General features: G+C 42.7%; 1 protein-coding gene across 23 annotated transcripts in view; it reads right to left on the bottom strand.

Moving 5' to 3' along the window:
- The window catches only part of nfixb (nuclear factor I/Xb), a 175,189-nt gene that overhangs the window by 13,063 nt on the left and 145,679 nt on the right, over positions 1-16,447 (bottom strand). For 14 of the 23 annotated variants that reach the window (XM_071474611.1, XM_071474626.1, XM_071474612.1 and 11 more), the window contains 3 exons: positions 13,150-13,224; positions 7,186-7,314; positions 1,087-1,262 (listed from right to left, as the gene is read on the bottom strand). In XM_071474611.1, the coding sequence (XP_071330712.1) occupies positions 1,087-1,262; positions 7,186-7,314; positions 13,150-13,224 (380 nt within the window). The remainder of the gene's footprint in view (positions 1-1,086; positions 1,263-7,185; positions 7,315-13,149; positions 13,225-16,447) is intronic. The other 9 variants (XM_071474629.1, XM_071474623.1, XM_071474630.1 and 6 more) reach the window with 3 other exon arrangements.

Here is a 16,447-nt window from a genome sequence, read left to right as displayed (position 1 = left end):
GTCCAAAAAAATATCCATGACGGGGGGGAGGCGATGGTGGAAGGAGGGAGGGGAGGTGGTGGGGAAACAACAACCAAAGGAATGATGTATGTGGACGGCATCTTTTATGGAGGTGTGAAAAATAATAATCACCACAGGGATTGATAGGAGTGGGAGCTGGAGCTGGAGGTGAGAGGTTCCACAAGAGTGGTCCGTGGTGAGTGGAGGAGGTGTGGAGGAGGGAAGTGAGCAAATTATTGACTGGGTTCGTCCAGAAGATGGCAAGAAATCAAAACCATGGGAAAATACTTGTCTACACAAGCACAACACCACCAACGATACCAGCACCAAACAACCAAACTCCAAACTAAAATCGTTAACAGCTAGAGATGAGGACAGAAACACGATGACACAACACAGGACGGGTATGCTTGACTGAAGTGTGCTGTGACTGATTCACTCTCGTGCTGATGGTTGTAACTTCTGAGGGGTTGGGTGGAGCAAAAGATCAAATAAAAAGGGGAGGAAGGGGAACGGCAGGGTCTGAAACAGCAAACGGCAAAATGACAGACAAGACAATACACAGATTTGTAGACCAGGTGCATAAACTAATGTCTAGTGTGTTCACTTGTGTGTTGCACCTGTAAACCCTGGACACTGGAATTAAAAATATGCTACTTTAATTGTCGACATCACCATTTGAAAAAACCTTCTGGAAATTTCAAAGGAGAATTTACAGCCACATAAAATCCGGTTGATGATTTTCAAAGTAAAATATTCTAGAAATGCAGTTGTACTTAAATTTCAAAATTAAGCTCTCAGTAACAGTTACATGTAACAAACAGGTATAAAGTTCCAAATAAAAAGAATCCAATTATCATGGCCTTTCTTTGCCTCCGTACACACACTTCCCTAATAAAAAACTTTTATTTTTCTACTGTAAGTGGTCTGTTACTGTGCTTTATAGGTACTACATACTTTTATAAGCTTCATACACTGTCACTCAAAGACAAAATCCTACTATTTAATCTAAGTGCAGGTTAATTTCTATATAAATGGCACATTTTTAAGGTAGTAATGTTCGTCCTCCCCCGTGGCGAGGCTTACCTGTCCAGCGGCCTGCCCCGAGCCATCAGCACAGACAAACTGCACAAATTCCTTCAGGGGGTCCTGTCCAGGGTGGTGGTGGTAGCGGATGGTTGGGTGGGTGAAGTAGGGGCTAGACTGCTGGATGATGGAGGGAGATGGGAAGTGCAGGGCCGAGGCTGAAGCACGGGGACTCCCTGTGAACAGAGATGCTTGCATCAGAGGAGCACAAGAAGAGAAAGACGTGGCGAGCGAGAGGAAGTCAGGACACATTGAAATCTTACTCATTTTTACAGATGGAAGAGATGGATGAAGTCATTAATGAATGATAGCAAAAATATCACATCACAACTGGAGACAATAAAAGTTCAAACCTGGTTTTAAAATGTCAAATGTGAAAGAGATGCTGTTTTTCCATGAAAAGCTTGATTTCAAGTTAATAGCTATTATGGGCATTGCTCCTAATGTTTTATGGTCCCTCCAGTAAATCTATACAGCTTTATGAGGAACATTAACGCACACGTTGCATTCATATGTGCACACTCACAAAGACTACATAACAATTTTACACAGCACCATTCACTCTTAAAGACAGGCAAACACTGCACACACCTGAAAGTGCACAAATGCAACAGATGCAAATGCTACATTTTGAAATCAGAGCTTGTAAAAAGACAAAGCACAAAGCGATCATTGAGCACTGTCTTAAATGAGCCGGTCTTAATGCCTGCACGCCTGTGTGCTGCTTTGAGCGTGTGATTCACTGGCGTCTTGGCGTCAGATGGTGAAGCTGTTTTTCATCTGACACAGTTTGTTTCTATGACAGAACTGATCTGTACATGCACATCGTGTGTTGAAGCCGATACTTCTCTGATAAATGGCCTTAGAGCCTCATATCCCCAGGTATATGTGTGTGTTTGTGTGTGTGTGTGTGTGTGTGCACGACAGGTTTGGAGAGACGACCTCACATTAAGTATTTGAACAATTAAAGTTTTTGTGCTCCAGCAATTTGAAATAAAGTAATGGATCCTACATTTCAGTGCCAGGTCTCAGGTTAACTTCAGTAGGTTTACATCAATGTTAAAAGAAGTGTGTGGGAGACATGTCCCTAATATAGAAGCACAAAACCTGACAAACAAAAAATGTGTAACTGTCCAAATACTTATGGTCTCTGTATGTGTGAGGTGTGAGTGGGGAGCAGTTGGTTGAGCCCGACCACCAACACAAAGCCCTCTCTGTCAGACCTATATCCATTACTAAATCTCCTTGATTTGTATTAAAGGCCTGTTCTCCCTTTTAGCTGTGCCAGTTTGACACCCACCCCATCCCATCAAGGCCCCCCAGCTGCCCACGTCGAGCTGCCAACACTCTTTGGTGCTCGCATCTTATACATTGTGTGTGAGTGTACTTCATGAGAGTGCCAAGCCCACTGCATTACCCCCCAGACAGGGGCCTGTGCCTCTGAGCACAGCAACACCTTGCTCCCATGCCAGGCTGCCTGCCTCCCAGTGGAGCTGTCTCCCTGCTCCTATAGTCCCCTGCTAATCCCATTACAGACTGGGTGAAGGCCAAAGGGTATGGGGGCGGGTGGGGGATGGGATGGGGTGAGGTGGGGTGGTGATGGTGGTGGGGAGACAGGATCAGGGGGAATCCTTTCACCCCCCAACAGCTCTGTCAGATGAACTTAAGATCCCCCCCCCCACCAACTGAATGTGGTTATATAAAACTGTTAGAAACCATTTTTATACTAAAAGTTTACACCTTAAAGCTATTTCAACCATTCAGTCTTCACCTTTAGCAATTTTTTATTTATTACTTTTATCTTTCTCACCATTTATCCATTATTTAACTATCACAACTACTTTTCTATTACTTTAGCTTTTTCAACCATTCCTCCTCTACCATTAGCCTTTATGACATTTATCTATTACCTTTATCTAACAATTTCAGCAGTTTCACCCATTTATACTTTACATTTATTTAATTATTTGAACTGTTTATTCATAACTTAGAGGTATCTATTACATTAATTATCCAAAACTCTTAGCTAACTGTTTATATACTGCTTGATTGTAAATTAGCTGTCACACACTTTAAATTGCAACACACATTGTTCAGGTGTTACAGGCTATATACTGTGTGTGTGTGTGTGTGTGTGTGTATGCTCAGTTATGTTTTTACCATCTTAGAACTATTTTTTATCTATTTCTAACTTTTAAAGACACAGACTATTTTACAAGCTTTCATTTCATCACACCTGGATCACTGCAACAGTCTTTTTACCTGCCTGAACCAGAAAATCTATTGATCTTCTCCAGAATGTGCAGAGCTCTGCTGCCAGGCTTTTAACCCGAACCAGGGGACTTGAGCACATCACTCCTGTTTTTGCCTCCTTACACTGGCTCCCAGTACATTTTAGAATAGATTTTAAGAGAGTTTAGTGATTACTTTTAAAGCTCTCTGTGGCCTCTCTCCCAGTTTACATATCTGACATTTTAGTTCCATACTCACCAATACGCACCTTGAGATCCTCGGGCTAAAGTTTTCTGTCTGTTCCAGAGACCCGGCTAAAAGCAAAAGGGGACAGAGCCTTTTCAGTCAGGGCCCCGAGGCCCTGGAGTGATCTGCCCAAGGATATCAGGTCGACTGAGTCCGTAACCTCTTTTAAAACTCTTCTTAAAACATACCTTTATTGGAGAGCTTTTCCTGGTCTTACTTTCCCATGAATTACTTTATTTTTCTTATAATAACTTTGTATTGGTTTTTTATACACATGAGTGTTTTAATTTTTTTATGTGTTTTTCTTCTCTATTTATTTGATTGATTTTATTTTGCTGTTTTTGTCAAGCACTTTGTAACGCAGCTTTTGAAAAGTGCTCTATAAATAAAGATTATTATTATTATTATTATTGTTATTATATGTTGGTGTGTTTCATGTGTCTTTATGTTCACATTAGGGCTAGTCTATAATCTATCCAAGTTCCCCCTGGCAACTGCACAAGTCCTCCTTGGGGCACGAGCACCCCTGGTAGAGAACCACTGCTCTACAGGGAGGACGGCTGAATGTGGCTGAAAGGACAAATTCACCAAAACCGCCTCCTAGCACCGCCACCACTGCGAGCGGCTAGCGCCAGCACGCCTCTTGATCCCACTTCTCCAAACCCTAAATCCCCATGGATCTTGTCTTCCACACAGAACAACAACAACGCTGATGATGTGGTAAGCACTTTCACGCCAGCGTGGGAGCAGCTCCAGCGTGCACGCTGTTACGGTTTGTGTAAAAAGAAACAAATCACAACTGTATAAATCACAACTGCTGGCCACAATAGGGATGGGATACAGTGTGTGTGTGTGTGTGTGTGTGTGTGTGTTAGTGTGAATTTGTATGTATGTGTGCAGATTTGATTTGCTGTAGCTACATCTGAAGAGGCACAGGGTCTTGTCAACAACCACGGAGGAGGGTTTAATGACACAGCGGTCAACCTCATTGCCTCACATCTGCTTGGTGGCTTAAAAAGTCTTTGATGTAGCCTCACTACAGAACTAAAGCACATGGGTAATTATCTCCAGCGAACTCCTTCACTGGATGAATTCACACAAGTGCACTTTCCAAAAAAGAGGGAGGACATCTTGATCTGTGTTGTGGTGATAAAATTAAGAGAGTGGTGATTTATTGTCAGCGCCCCTTTGCTTGTGTTTGATATCTGATGTTATCACGAGCTGCCTGTTTCAGCCTTGTGGAGGATCGGCTGGTTCACATAGCAACTCAGACTCTCAGCCTGATTTATTGCCTCGTCAGTAGGAATAAAGACATGTTCACCCACAAAGGGGTCAAACCGGAGTTCCCACATTGTTAAAAAAAAAACAAAAAACATGTCAATAACACTTTGGAAAGAAGAATTAAAAAAGAAATGGAAAGATGCAGAACAGTGAAAAGCAAAGACACACAGCTGGATCAGCTTGCCTGGGGGTCCTGAGGCAAAAAGAAGTAGCTGGGGGCCTATTAACCCCCCACTGCAATGTGTTGGTGCTGAGAGCTCCTCATGTCTTATATTACTGGTTACATTCATTCACATATTGTAACAAAACACTCAAACTGATGAATACGATCATTTAACAAGTCATCAAATATCAACAGCCCAAACTCACATTTTGTACCAAAAAGATCTGAAACTCACATCAGGGTCATGATTCAGTCAAACCTGAACACACTGACATGAAAACACCATCAGAGAAAAAAGAAGCTCCTCCGTCAGTGATCCAGTGATAGTTGTTGGTACATTGAATGGTAAGGGGTTGAATACAGGGCTTAACTTGAAGCCCACAGTTTAACTCACTGTATCCATGGCAACATATTTCCTGTTTGTTGGAAAAGTTTAGTTTATATCTGTTGTGTTATCCAGAAGAGTTTCTATCACTGTTGCCTACAACATATCTGATGTAAACAACCTGACAGTGTAATGTAACTCATTTGACTGACAGGTGAAAAATAATGATTTGCTCTTGAAGGGTGTGTGTGTGTGTGTGTGTGTGTGTGTGTGTGTGTGTACTTGCTACATAGTAAGGACCAAAAAAAGTATTTTACTAACAGAGTGAGGACATTTTGAGAAAGTGAGGACATTTTGGCCAGTCCTCACTTTTTGAGACACCTTCACATTTTGAGGGTTAAGACTTGGTTTTAGAGTTATGGTTAGAATTAGGTTTAGGTTAAGGTTAGGGTCAGGGTTAGGGTTAGGCACTCAGTTGTGATGGTTAAGGTTAGGGTAAGGGGCTAGGGAATGCATTATGTCAATGAGTGTCCTCACAAAGATAGAAGTACAAGCATGTGTGTGTGTGTATGTGTTTGATTTAGTTGCATCTGGAGCAGATTTACTGAGTGAAGTGTTGCTTAAAGTTTGAACTATGGTTTGTACAGACTGTAGTATCAGAACCTCTGGATGAGCTACTCTGAAACAGGGGGTGAGATACTGGTCGCTCGCGACCCCTGATGCCGATTCATCACAAATTAATTTAGGAATATGCACCGTGTCAGCTCGTTATCAGTATCACCTTAAACTAGATATCAACACAGGGACACTGCTAAAGACTGGGACCCACTTTAAAGGGGCACTCCACTAATTTTACACATGAAGTTGAGCTCAGTCCGTACTACTCATGTGTAGTACTACGTGGGCTCCAGTGTTTTTGGAGCTTCAAAAGTAGTAGGGACTAAAAGTCAGAATATATTGCCATCTCCTCCTTCGATTTTGATTGATTGATTTATATATTTATTTATATATTATATATATTTTTTTTTAATTTTAACTCCCAAATTGCAACATAACAATGAAACACTTCATTACTGGAGGAACCTTTAAGGACTATTTCAGTTGATATTTACTTGAGTGATGGATATTTCTATGTTTTTGGACAATTTCCAAATCACCACAAACTAATTTCCACCTGGAGCTTTTGGGGTCCCAAGAAATGTGGGGTCCTGGGCAGTTTCTAAACAGGCCCTCTAAAGACCCATGTAGGCTTTTAATTGTAGAATAGAATTCATAATTTCATATTTCATAATTTGCTGATGGGCGTGTCTGCAAACTTTTCTGAAAAAAAAAAGCATCTGACAACATGGTAAGACATGCCAGGCGTCACTGAGTAAATGACACTCGACTGAAAACAGTGATGTGGTTTTACAAGTGTAATTTCCACCATAAAGAACAAATGCCAGAGTAAGAGAAGCCTTGCAACAGCCGCCTGATCTGTTGCTCCCCTCTAAGCAGGAATTGTACGACCACCAGCCATCCACCAACACACAGGGCCCAGAAAAGTCACACACCACACCCAGACTCCCTAGAAGCTCCATCACCAGCTTGACCTGCACCCTACAAGGAGGGAGCAGGCGGAGGAGGCAGAGGTCGGTGCACAGAAGCTACCTGCCAGCTTTTGAATTCCCGGCCACTCTCATCTCCCAAAGACAACGCTCCCACTTCTGAACCACGGTGGGGGTGAGGGGGGGGTGGGGGATTGGGGCCTTGAAGAAGTGAGGAGGTTCGGGTAGAAGGAGGTGGTGAGGAGGGGGAGAGGAAAGGGTTGGGGCGATCAGGGGGGAGGGGTCGGGAGCTGGGTTGGTCTCACCTGGTCTCACTCCCGCCAGCATTGGCAGTGGGTGGTGGGTGAACGCCATGCGGGGGGACCTCGTCTGGGAGGACAGGGCGCTGAAATCGAATTTCCCCGGCTTCTTAAGAGAACCAGGCGATGACAGTCCTGGCAAAGAGGGGATCAACAAAATGGCAGAACAGAGACGAGGTTTTAATCAAACATGGCTGCTTTTCTTACTTCGACTCTACTCAAAAAAAAAAAAAAAAAACTTATCAGACTTTTTATTTTGCTTACAAGAATCGAATGATTATGATCGACTGAAATCAATGGATTGATCGATTGATTGATTCATTGATTTGTTTTGATTGGCTTAACATACAGATGGGTTCCTCACAATCTGTCCAATACTTTGTGTTCTTGTACGGTCAGCGGGCTGTACCATGTCCATCAGATTGGGGTGGGGTAGGATGGGGAGTGGGGTGGGGGGTTGCTGAGAACAGGGTCCGTGTTTTGAAGCAGCAAGGGAGGGGAGTCAGAGTGAAGGGAGGTGACGGGAGAAAGGGGGAAGCGGTGGGGGTGGGGGTGGGGTTCGGGAGGCTAGTGTCAGGAGAGAGGAGAGCTGGGGAAATGCAGTGGCGGTCCAGCTACGGTCCGACCACTGGAGTGTACGAGCAACACAGCGATGTCCTACTCACTGCTTTCACCCACAGCACAAACCGCTGAAGTCAATTCAGAGACGTCTCCAAACTATCTGACTAATCCACAGTGATCTCAGAGCCCAGCGTAGCTACACAGAGCTACGAGAGCTCACTCAACAAACACGCCAACCAACCTACTCACTGCACTTGTCAGGCTGCCTCTGCAGAATGAATGGGAGCCTGGACGTCCTCATATCTGGGGCAGACTGTGTTTTTCAAGCCAAAGCCAGCATGAGCTACGCAGCCACATATAACTGCAGAGGAGCATGCCAAAACATACATCAGTAGATCCTCTGATGTAGTGCCCTTCTGCATATCTGACTGTCAGGTATTTTATGTTACTGCCTTGAGGCATACAGTATTTCATGAAGAAGTGATCGCACTCTCGCACACATACACAAGCTGTTGAGGCTGGGTGGCGAGCACCCGGCAAACTGCCAGTGAAGGCTGGCCGGGAGAGCGGCAGGAAGATGGAAGGAGTTAAGCAGGAGAGGATCGGTGACGGCATGGCCGACACACACAGACAAACATATTAAAGTGTCCCCCTCTGTCTATAAATGTCGGCTGAGGCTAGATTACTGCATGAAATATCCCTCAGTTTGGTACAAACGGGCACACTAACTATAGGCTCGGCTCACCAGCGGACCAGAAACATGGCCAAAAGTGTGAGAGCTACAGATAAAAGAGGTTCTCTTCTGTGATCAAGGCCTCGTGTGGTGGACACCGAGGGAATTTATTTTGATGTATGGTAATCCAAAGGCACAATTTTTGACTTTCAGGGTTTGAGGAGCAGGGCCAAATGGTATATTTGACCTCTGGCGGGAACCGCACTGTTGAATATGTGCTGAAATAAACCTCTGGAAGGAGCAATCCATTAAACAGAGAATAATGAGGAAGCAGAAGTATAGAAAAGTACATCAGCCTGCGCACACACAGACCTCATTACTTTTCACTGGAACATACTGAGCTCATGTTTTGTCTGCTTCAGATTTCGTTGAAAGAATACAGTGATAAACAACCTTGGCGAGCGAAAGCCCTATAAACGACTAAACGACACAATATTCACACATATAAAACAAACACACTCAAATAAAGACGTGGGTAATTTCAACATGGCCCAGAGAGATGTGGAAATAGATTTTATGAGCTGAGCATATAAAGTCTAACAGAGCAGATTTCTGAAAAGCTTTCTTTTTAATGCTACATTGGGAAATGTTTTATCACTATTTACCCACAATGCTTATAGGCAGCATGGGCGCAGCTGTGCTTGTGTGGGCACCGGTAAGTATAGAAAAAAAAAAGGTGGGAGGCACGTCATGTGACTCCACATGTAGGTGGGAGGAGCGGACACAGGACGCAGGATGAGATCAACGTTATTCACCGATAGAATTGTGGGGAAAATAAATTATGACGGCTGCACATAAACCAACAAACAACAATCAGACACAGAGTACAGCGACGGGTGTGAAGCCACAAAAGCAGAAGATGCTTTTGAACTTTACAGGGGAGCTGGTAGACAATGTTTTTTATATGTTGTTTGTTGTCGAGTATGTTTGCCTGTAAGTTTTTAATGAGGATGATAACAAGCTACAGCATGTGATACACTGCAGGTTGAGAAGTGATGCAATGACACCAACATCCTCCCGGGGATCAAGAGAAAAGAAAGGAGTAAGAAATGGAGGTAATATGTAGTTTTTATGTTATATAGGTTCATTTCAGGCTAAAGTGTCAGTGACAGAGCCTTGCAGATCACTGGTAAACAAAAAAAGAAAAAGAAAAAAAAGGTGGAGCAGCAGAACAGCTGAGCACTGTAAAACAAAAAAAGCGTTCATAAAAAGTTAAAGGAAAAAAAGTGTAAGAGCATTTGCTAGAGTCAGCAGAACATTAGCAGCGTAGGCTTGTTATCCATCTGGCGCTGATGTTTTACTTCCGACAGTGTGTTTGAAATGTTGCTTGGTAAAATATTACAACCAGCTTCATTTACTGTACAGGTGGTCGACCTGCATTTCATTGCTGCCCTGAGAGGACCATGTATCTCCAGAGTGGCAGATTTTCATGAGCTGGGAGGAACAGTCCTGTCCTCCACTTTTCCTTTGGGTTATGTGCTTCTGTATGGACGGCAACAGTTAGTCAAAGCCCTGCTTTCAAAATTTGACTTAAAAGTACAAAAGTATTCTCAGCAAAATGCAAGTAAAAGTGCTTATTATCTTCACTTTCTGCTTATATTATTATATATTATTCATATTATGTTACTGCTGTTGACACATTACTATGTAAGCTGCATTTAAAACTGACTTTCCACATTACTCTCAGGAGTACTAAGCCTGTGAAAACAGTTTAGTGTCTTCTGTGCTTTACAAAGTTTGAAAAAAATAACCATGATGATGTCATAGTGATGTCATCACGGTTATCTCAGTTTGGACTCAAGACTTGAGAAAGCCATGATTATAAATTGGGAGAGTGGAGTTTGAAAGAATTGGGCATTTAGGAGCTAAAAGGAGGGATGGGTGGATGATGCTGTCTGGTTGCATTGTGGGAAATGTAGGCTCCAGTGCTGATTTTTTAAATCTGTCTCTTGCGAGTTCTCCTGCTTTATGGGCGTACAATATGAAATGGCTGGAGCACCCCTTTAACAGTGTAACTGATTGAAATCAGTGTAATTATTCCTAATGCATATACTGTATTATTATTTGTGTATGTATATATGCTGAACCAAATGTATTATTTATTCAGAAAATGAATGGGTCATCTAATATAGCGCTGAGGAACAGCCTGTTAAACATAGTGCAATGGCTGCTCTACAATCCTACATGAGGTGCTGATAGAGAGTCACAGTAAAATGCATAATTTCAACTGGCACTTGGATTCTTAGCTCACACTGTTAAAAACAGACACACTGAATCCCAGCATGTTGTGGATTCAATGCATCCCCATGATAAAGCCTGTTTGGCTCCAGCTCCTCCTGTGGTACATATAGGGATGAGTGTGTGCCACCACGTCCCAAGTTCAATTATAACCAGCTTATTATGCATAAACAGCCTTAAATTATACATATTGTTTTTAGTCTCTGTGATATTCCCTAATTAGTCGGTATCTTGCTGAAATATCTGGTGCTATGTGGCTTCTTGGTGAGGAGCAGCAAATGAGGCCCAGATGCCCACTGAAAGCTTTGTCTGATAAAGCTAACAGAAGTTACTCTGATCTCTCCCTTATACTGTGTGTGTGTGTGTGTGTGTGTGTGTGTGTGTGTGTGAGTGTGAGTGTGTGCATGTTTGAGTGAATCTACACACACACATATACACATCTAGAGTTGTTTGTTCTACATTATTTCTATGTCCTGCTCCTGGCACACTGTACGAGCAGACTGGCAGCCAATTGCTCCCATGACCCTCTAGTCTTGCCACGCTAACAAGCTGGCGACCACACAAACCCCCTGACTGTCACAGAACTGGTCCACTAGCATGTGCACACGCATACACAACGAAGAGAGGGAGACAAAAAAAGAAAAACAAAAAGGCTCACACACTCGTCATTCAGGTAGGCAAGAAACAATGTGCATTAACAGAGTTGTATCCCTCATTAGCTGCCTACCTCACACATCATTAGCACTCGTAAATGCTATGATAATGTGCTTCAGCAAAGCAAGGACACGTTAACAACAACGCCACCATACACACATCGCAGTTTCATGCCCAGATAATTAGCTGGAATTCTCTGTCAATATAACAAATACTTAGGAAACTCCCCGTCCTTACTGAAAAGTTGATAGCGGGTTTTCCCACCACTGAGCAGCAGGAGCAAGCAGGCAGAGGGAGAGAGCGGAGCAGAGCAGAGCCGGAGACAGCAGACTTAATGATGAATTACATGATCACCTGCTATGCCTCAGAGCTTTTCATTCAGGTAGAGGATCACCTCCAGAGCAGGCAGAGGCGGAGGCCCTCCCCTTCCCTCCTCCTCCTTCCTCCCTCCTCTTGTCCTCCACCCCTCCTCTGCTCTCCTCATCTCTCACTCCCAACACCACCACCACCATCACCAGAACAGATGTCTGCTGTAACCCAGTAGCTCCCTTCGCTGTAGACACATGGAGGTGCCATCTGGACCGGAACGCCGCTCCACTCCAGATTGGGGAAGTGTATATGTGTGTGTGTGTGTGTGTGTGTGTGTGTGTGTGTGTGTGTGTGTGTGTGTGTGTGTGTGTGTGTGTGTGTGTGTGTACATGTTTATGTGTGTGTGAATGTAAATCAGAGAAAGAGTGTGCATAAATTTAGTCCCGTGTGTGTGAGCGTGTGCGTCTGCATGCCATTTGTAAATGTGCGTGTTAGTGAGTAAGCATGTCTCGGAGACAGAAGGTGCCTTGTGCGTTGATGACACACCTGAGTGCCTTTAGTCGTGTTTGTTTGGGTCTTATGTTGTTTTTCCTGCGCCGTCTTCCAGAGACGGTTGAGTCAGGCCTACGGCAGGTGGGACACCACTCAACAGCTCCGTCTAAACAACCGACTGGGTGAAGCGGCTAACGCTGCTACACAACAAAACCTCATTCACCCCCCTCCCCTCCCTCCTCTAGCTGTGTCTTTCATCACTTGCTTTCTCTCTCAGGGCTCGACAACAAAATTACAACACCATGAGCACTTAGTTGAATGTTGTTGACAAATTCACACCGCCTTGGAGAATCACAACAATGTGGTTTTCAGACATGATAATACACATAATTACACATTTAAAATATAGCCAGGCAGTGTACATCAGCATAAGAGTATTGAGGATGTTTTGAATGCACTAGGGATGCGTTTATCCTCCTAGATGTCTGATTTCTTTCACAGATTTACAACAACATCTTTGAGGCAGACAGACTGTGTATGTTATGGAGCTACTGGGCTACCAAAAGGCTTTGGTAAACCCACAATGGACAACAGCAGACATCTGGTAGAAACACAACCCCACCCAGCGGCAGCATAGCCAGAGAACAAGACACAAGAGAGGACAGTAGAGGAGAGTAGAGTAGAGGAGAGGAGACGAGACGAGAGGACAGGAGAGTAGAGGAGAGAAGAGAAGAGAAGAGAAGAGAAGAGAAGAGAAGAGAAGAGAAGAGAAGAGAAGAGAAGAGAAGAGAAGAGAAGAGAAGAGAAGAGAAGAGAAGAGAAGAGAAGAGAAGAGAAATGGAAAATGCAGGACAGCTCAGAGAGCTCACAGGAAGTGCAAACAGACTTGAATAGAAGGACAGAGAGAGATGTTGAGGGTGGTGTGAGCTGAAGTAGAGCATGTATACATGTATACACAGTATAATGTTTAATGTTGTTCTAACCATGGTAAGGAAACTGCACTCCATCGCTCTCATGCTTAATCTTCCTCTCCTGCACACTGGCCAAATGGTGCTGCACTGAAAGGCCAAACAGGGGAGAAGGGAAGAGTTAACAATGGAAGAGGGGAGGAGAGAAAAAGACAGAGACAGAGAAAGAGATGGAAAGAATGAGAGAGAGAATAAGGGGTGGTTAGATAATGGGCAATAGGGGACTTTAATGTTAGAGAGTGCAGCAAGTGACTGTTAAATAGTTACATCATTACTGCTGGCAGTATTAAAATGGCAGCATGTGAGTGGGAGTGACGGTTATAAATTAGTAATTTAACAGAATCCCCAAATACGACACCCAAGAGACATACATGAAGTCTATATCAAATACATTTGACGTGATACCCATCACGATGGTTAAAAGTGCTGTAAGCCAAAGGGTGAATAGTTATGATTTAAGAAGTAAATGGGTGGTTACACTGGCGCTGCTCTGTTACTCAAGAAGACATCACAGAAGGATGATAATGTAAAAATAATGTAGAAGGAGTAGTTGGACATTTTAGAAAATAATCTTTTTTGTTTTCTTGTTGAGAGTTAGATGAGAAGATTGATACCACTTTCATGTCTGCATATGTAGCTTGAGCTGGCAGTCGGTTAGATTAGCTTAGCGCAAAGAGTGAAAACAGCTCGCAGCTAGCTAACTTTACTCTATCAGACAGTGACAAAACTTCCCAAACAGCACCTCCACAGCTCATTAATTAAAATGTTACATCTCATTAGTTTAATCTATAGAAAAACCAAATATAAAAAACAACCATTTTCTGTGTTACGGCTGGAAGTTAGTTACCTGTTAAGTAAGGTAACAAATCCAGCTTCCATCTAAAGATCACAAATCAACAAGTTACGATGATGATGTTTTATCCACACAAAAACTATGCCTATGAGTGAACTGTAAAATTGAGTAATAGTAGTAGTAGTTTTGGGCTAGTACTAATTTTAAGCTAGCCATTTCCCCCTGCATCCTGTCTTTGACCTAAGCTAAGCTAACTGTTTGCTAGCTGTAGCTTCTTTTTCAGAGAACAGACACAAGAGTGGTATCAGTTTCTACATGTAACTCTCAACAGGAAAGCCATTGAGCTTCTTTCTCTAAATGTTTAACTGTTCCTAAAATATGATGTGGTGAGGAACATATACCATTACACTGCCCTGCCGTGTTTTTTTTTCCTTAATGGCCTTACTCAGAAAGTTAGTGAAAATCTAATCCACAAAATAAAACACCGAGGGGGACAGACATTTGTACAAACAAAAGTCTGTATCGCATTTGGGAGTTTTCTGTCTAATGTTATACATATGTATCTCAGACATCTCTCTCTCACACACACACACACACACACACACACACACACACACACACACACACACATTCCTGAAGTTAAACTAAATGAATGGTAGTGTTAATGCCATTAGAACTAACTGAACAACTATATCCATCCCTGCAACTCTACACTAGGATAAATAGGATAAATTCAATGTACTGAGTTTGTGATCTGATTAAAGGCTCAGTTCACCCAGAACAGAAACAGCACATTTTCACAGTTTGAACTAGTAATCATGCAGATAGTTCTGGTTTTATTTGCTGAGGTTTTGAGATATCGTCATTGAGAGTTCTGCCATGAGAGCAGAGGTGGGGCCCTCATGTAAAAAGTTATAGTCGAAAAAACTTGACAGTAATGTGTCATTTGAGAAACAATGTCCTGGCCACTCAGGATAATCCACAGACCTCACCAGCATTGCTTTTTACAATTTTTTTGGTTTGAAAATAGTCCCCAATGAAAAATATTCTCAGAAACTTGGACACTGAGTATTTAAAATGTCATGTTTCACCACAAATAATATTTCATTCACCTCCATTGTATTGGGGTGGTGGTATGAGGTTTCAGTGGTGGAAATCTCAAAACCTTTGCAAATAAAACTTATAAATTATCTGGACTGTCAAACCACTTGGAGTAACTGGGAAAATAAATTTTTATGTGTTTTGGGTAAACTGATCCTTTAAGTCCCTGCTGTGTGTGAGGAAGGATGCTATAAAATGACATGCCTCGCCCTCAGACAGGCCTGTTCTGCTTGGTGGGGGTGGGGTCTTATTAGGTACCAGGTCATAAGTGGAGTAGAAGTTGTGAATGGAAGAAGGTGAGAAAGAGAGTGGGGACGATTTGGGGGGGTGGGGGGGGGGGGTCATGTAATGAAGAGAGGGGTCAACACAGCACAGAAGCAAAGGGCTGTGTTGGTGGAAAGAGATGGTGGAATGAGGTGAGCTGTGGTTTCTGGTCCATTTCAAGTCAGAAGCTAACACCTGAAAATATTTGTATTTAAGTCCCTGAAAACACATCCTCTCAATCAGCTTGTTAGTTTGAACAATGGGGTCCTATTTTAAGGTTGCTTTCTTGCACATGAGAGTTGTGTTTTACATCAGCTCTTTTCACAAGCTTAAAGTGGATGGGACACATGCTTCCACGCACCAATCAGAACTGAGAAACATTATAATTTAAAATCAGGGCCACGTTGCTATGGTTTGTCATGTTTCCTAAGAAGAGTAAGCTACAGTGTAAAACAGGCATTGAGGTACGTTTTCTCTCGTTTGAGTATAATGTAAAGTACACTGCATTGAAAAGGCTGCCGTAGATGCATAATGCACCACTGTTTCCACTGGTTATGTTTCCACTGTCAATCAAAGCTCATCAAACCCCACCCACACAGTCCTGGTGAAGCACATAAGCTCAGTGTTGCCAACTAAGTGGCCAGCTCAGTAGATTTGGTGACTGTTTTTTTCCAAAAAAGCACTTAACAAATCTAGCAACTTTTTGGGCTGACCTTAACTCCTTTCCCTGGAAGAGAGTCTCCAATATTTCTCAGTTAATATGCTCTCAAGTGGCTCTGGCTCTCTATACTGAGGGGTGGGGGGTTGGCGGGGCCCGCCAGGAGTGTAAATGAGCCGTGAATGTACGTACCTCACGATTAATCACTGATCCCTGTCCAGGCACTCCTTCTCCTTTGTTTTTACTCTAAATTATTTAATTTGACTATTAAGAGTTTTCTTCTTTGAGTTTATTTTATAGATTGTAGAAGTTTGGAAAATAGTATTAGAGTCATTTAAGTTTAGCCTAACATATTTTTTACATTTTAGCTTGTTTATATCTAAATTGTTACACAATGATGTCATAAATGTCAAAATTAACGTGTGATATAATAGACTTTGGAGCTGAAAACAATGGATAAATATTAGAAAGACTGTTAAACTCTTAATAAAAATAAT

The sequence above is a fragment of the Trachinotus anak genome, unplaced genomic scaffold, assembly GCF_046630095.1.
Source record: "Trachinotus anak isolate AG129_WGS33_773 ecotype Australia unplaced genomic scaffold, CSIRO_AGI_Tana_v1 ptg000003l, whole genome shotgun sequence".
NCBI lineage: Eukaryota > Metazoa > Chordata > Actinopteri > Carangiformes > Carangidae > Trachinotus > Trachinotus anak.
This window is presented reverse-complemented; position numbering and strand designations above follow the sequence as displayed.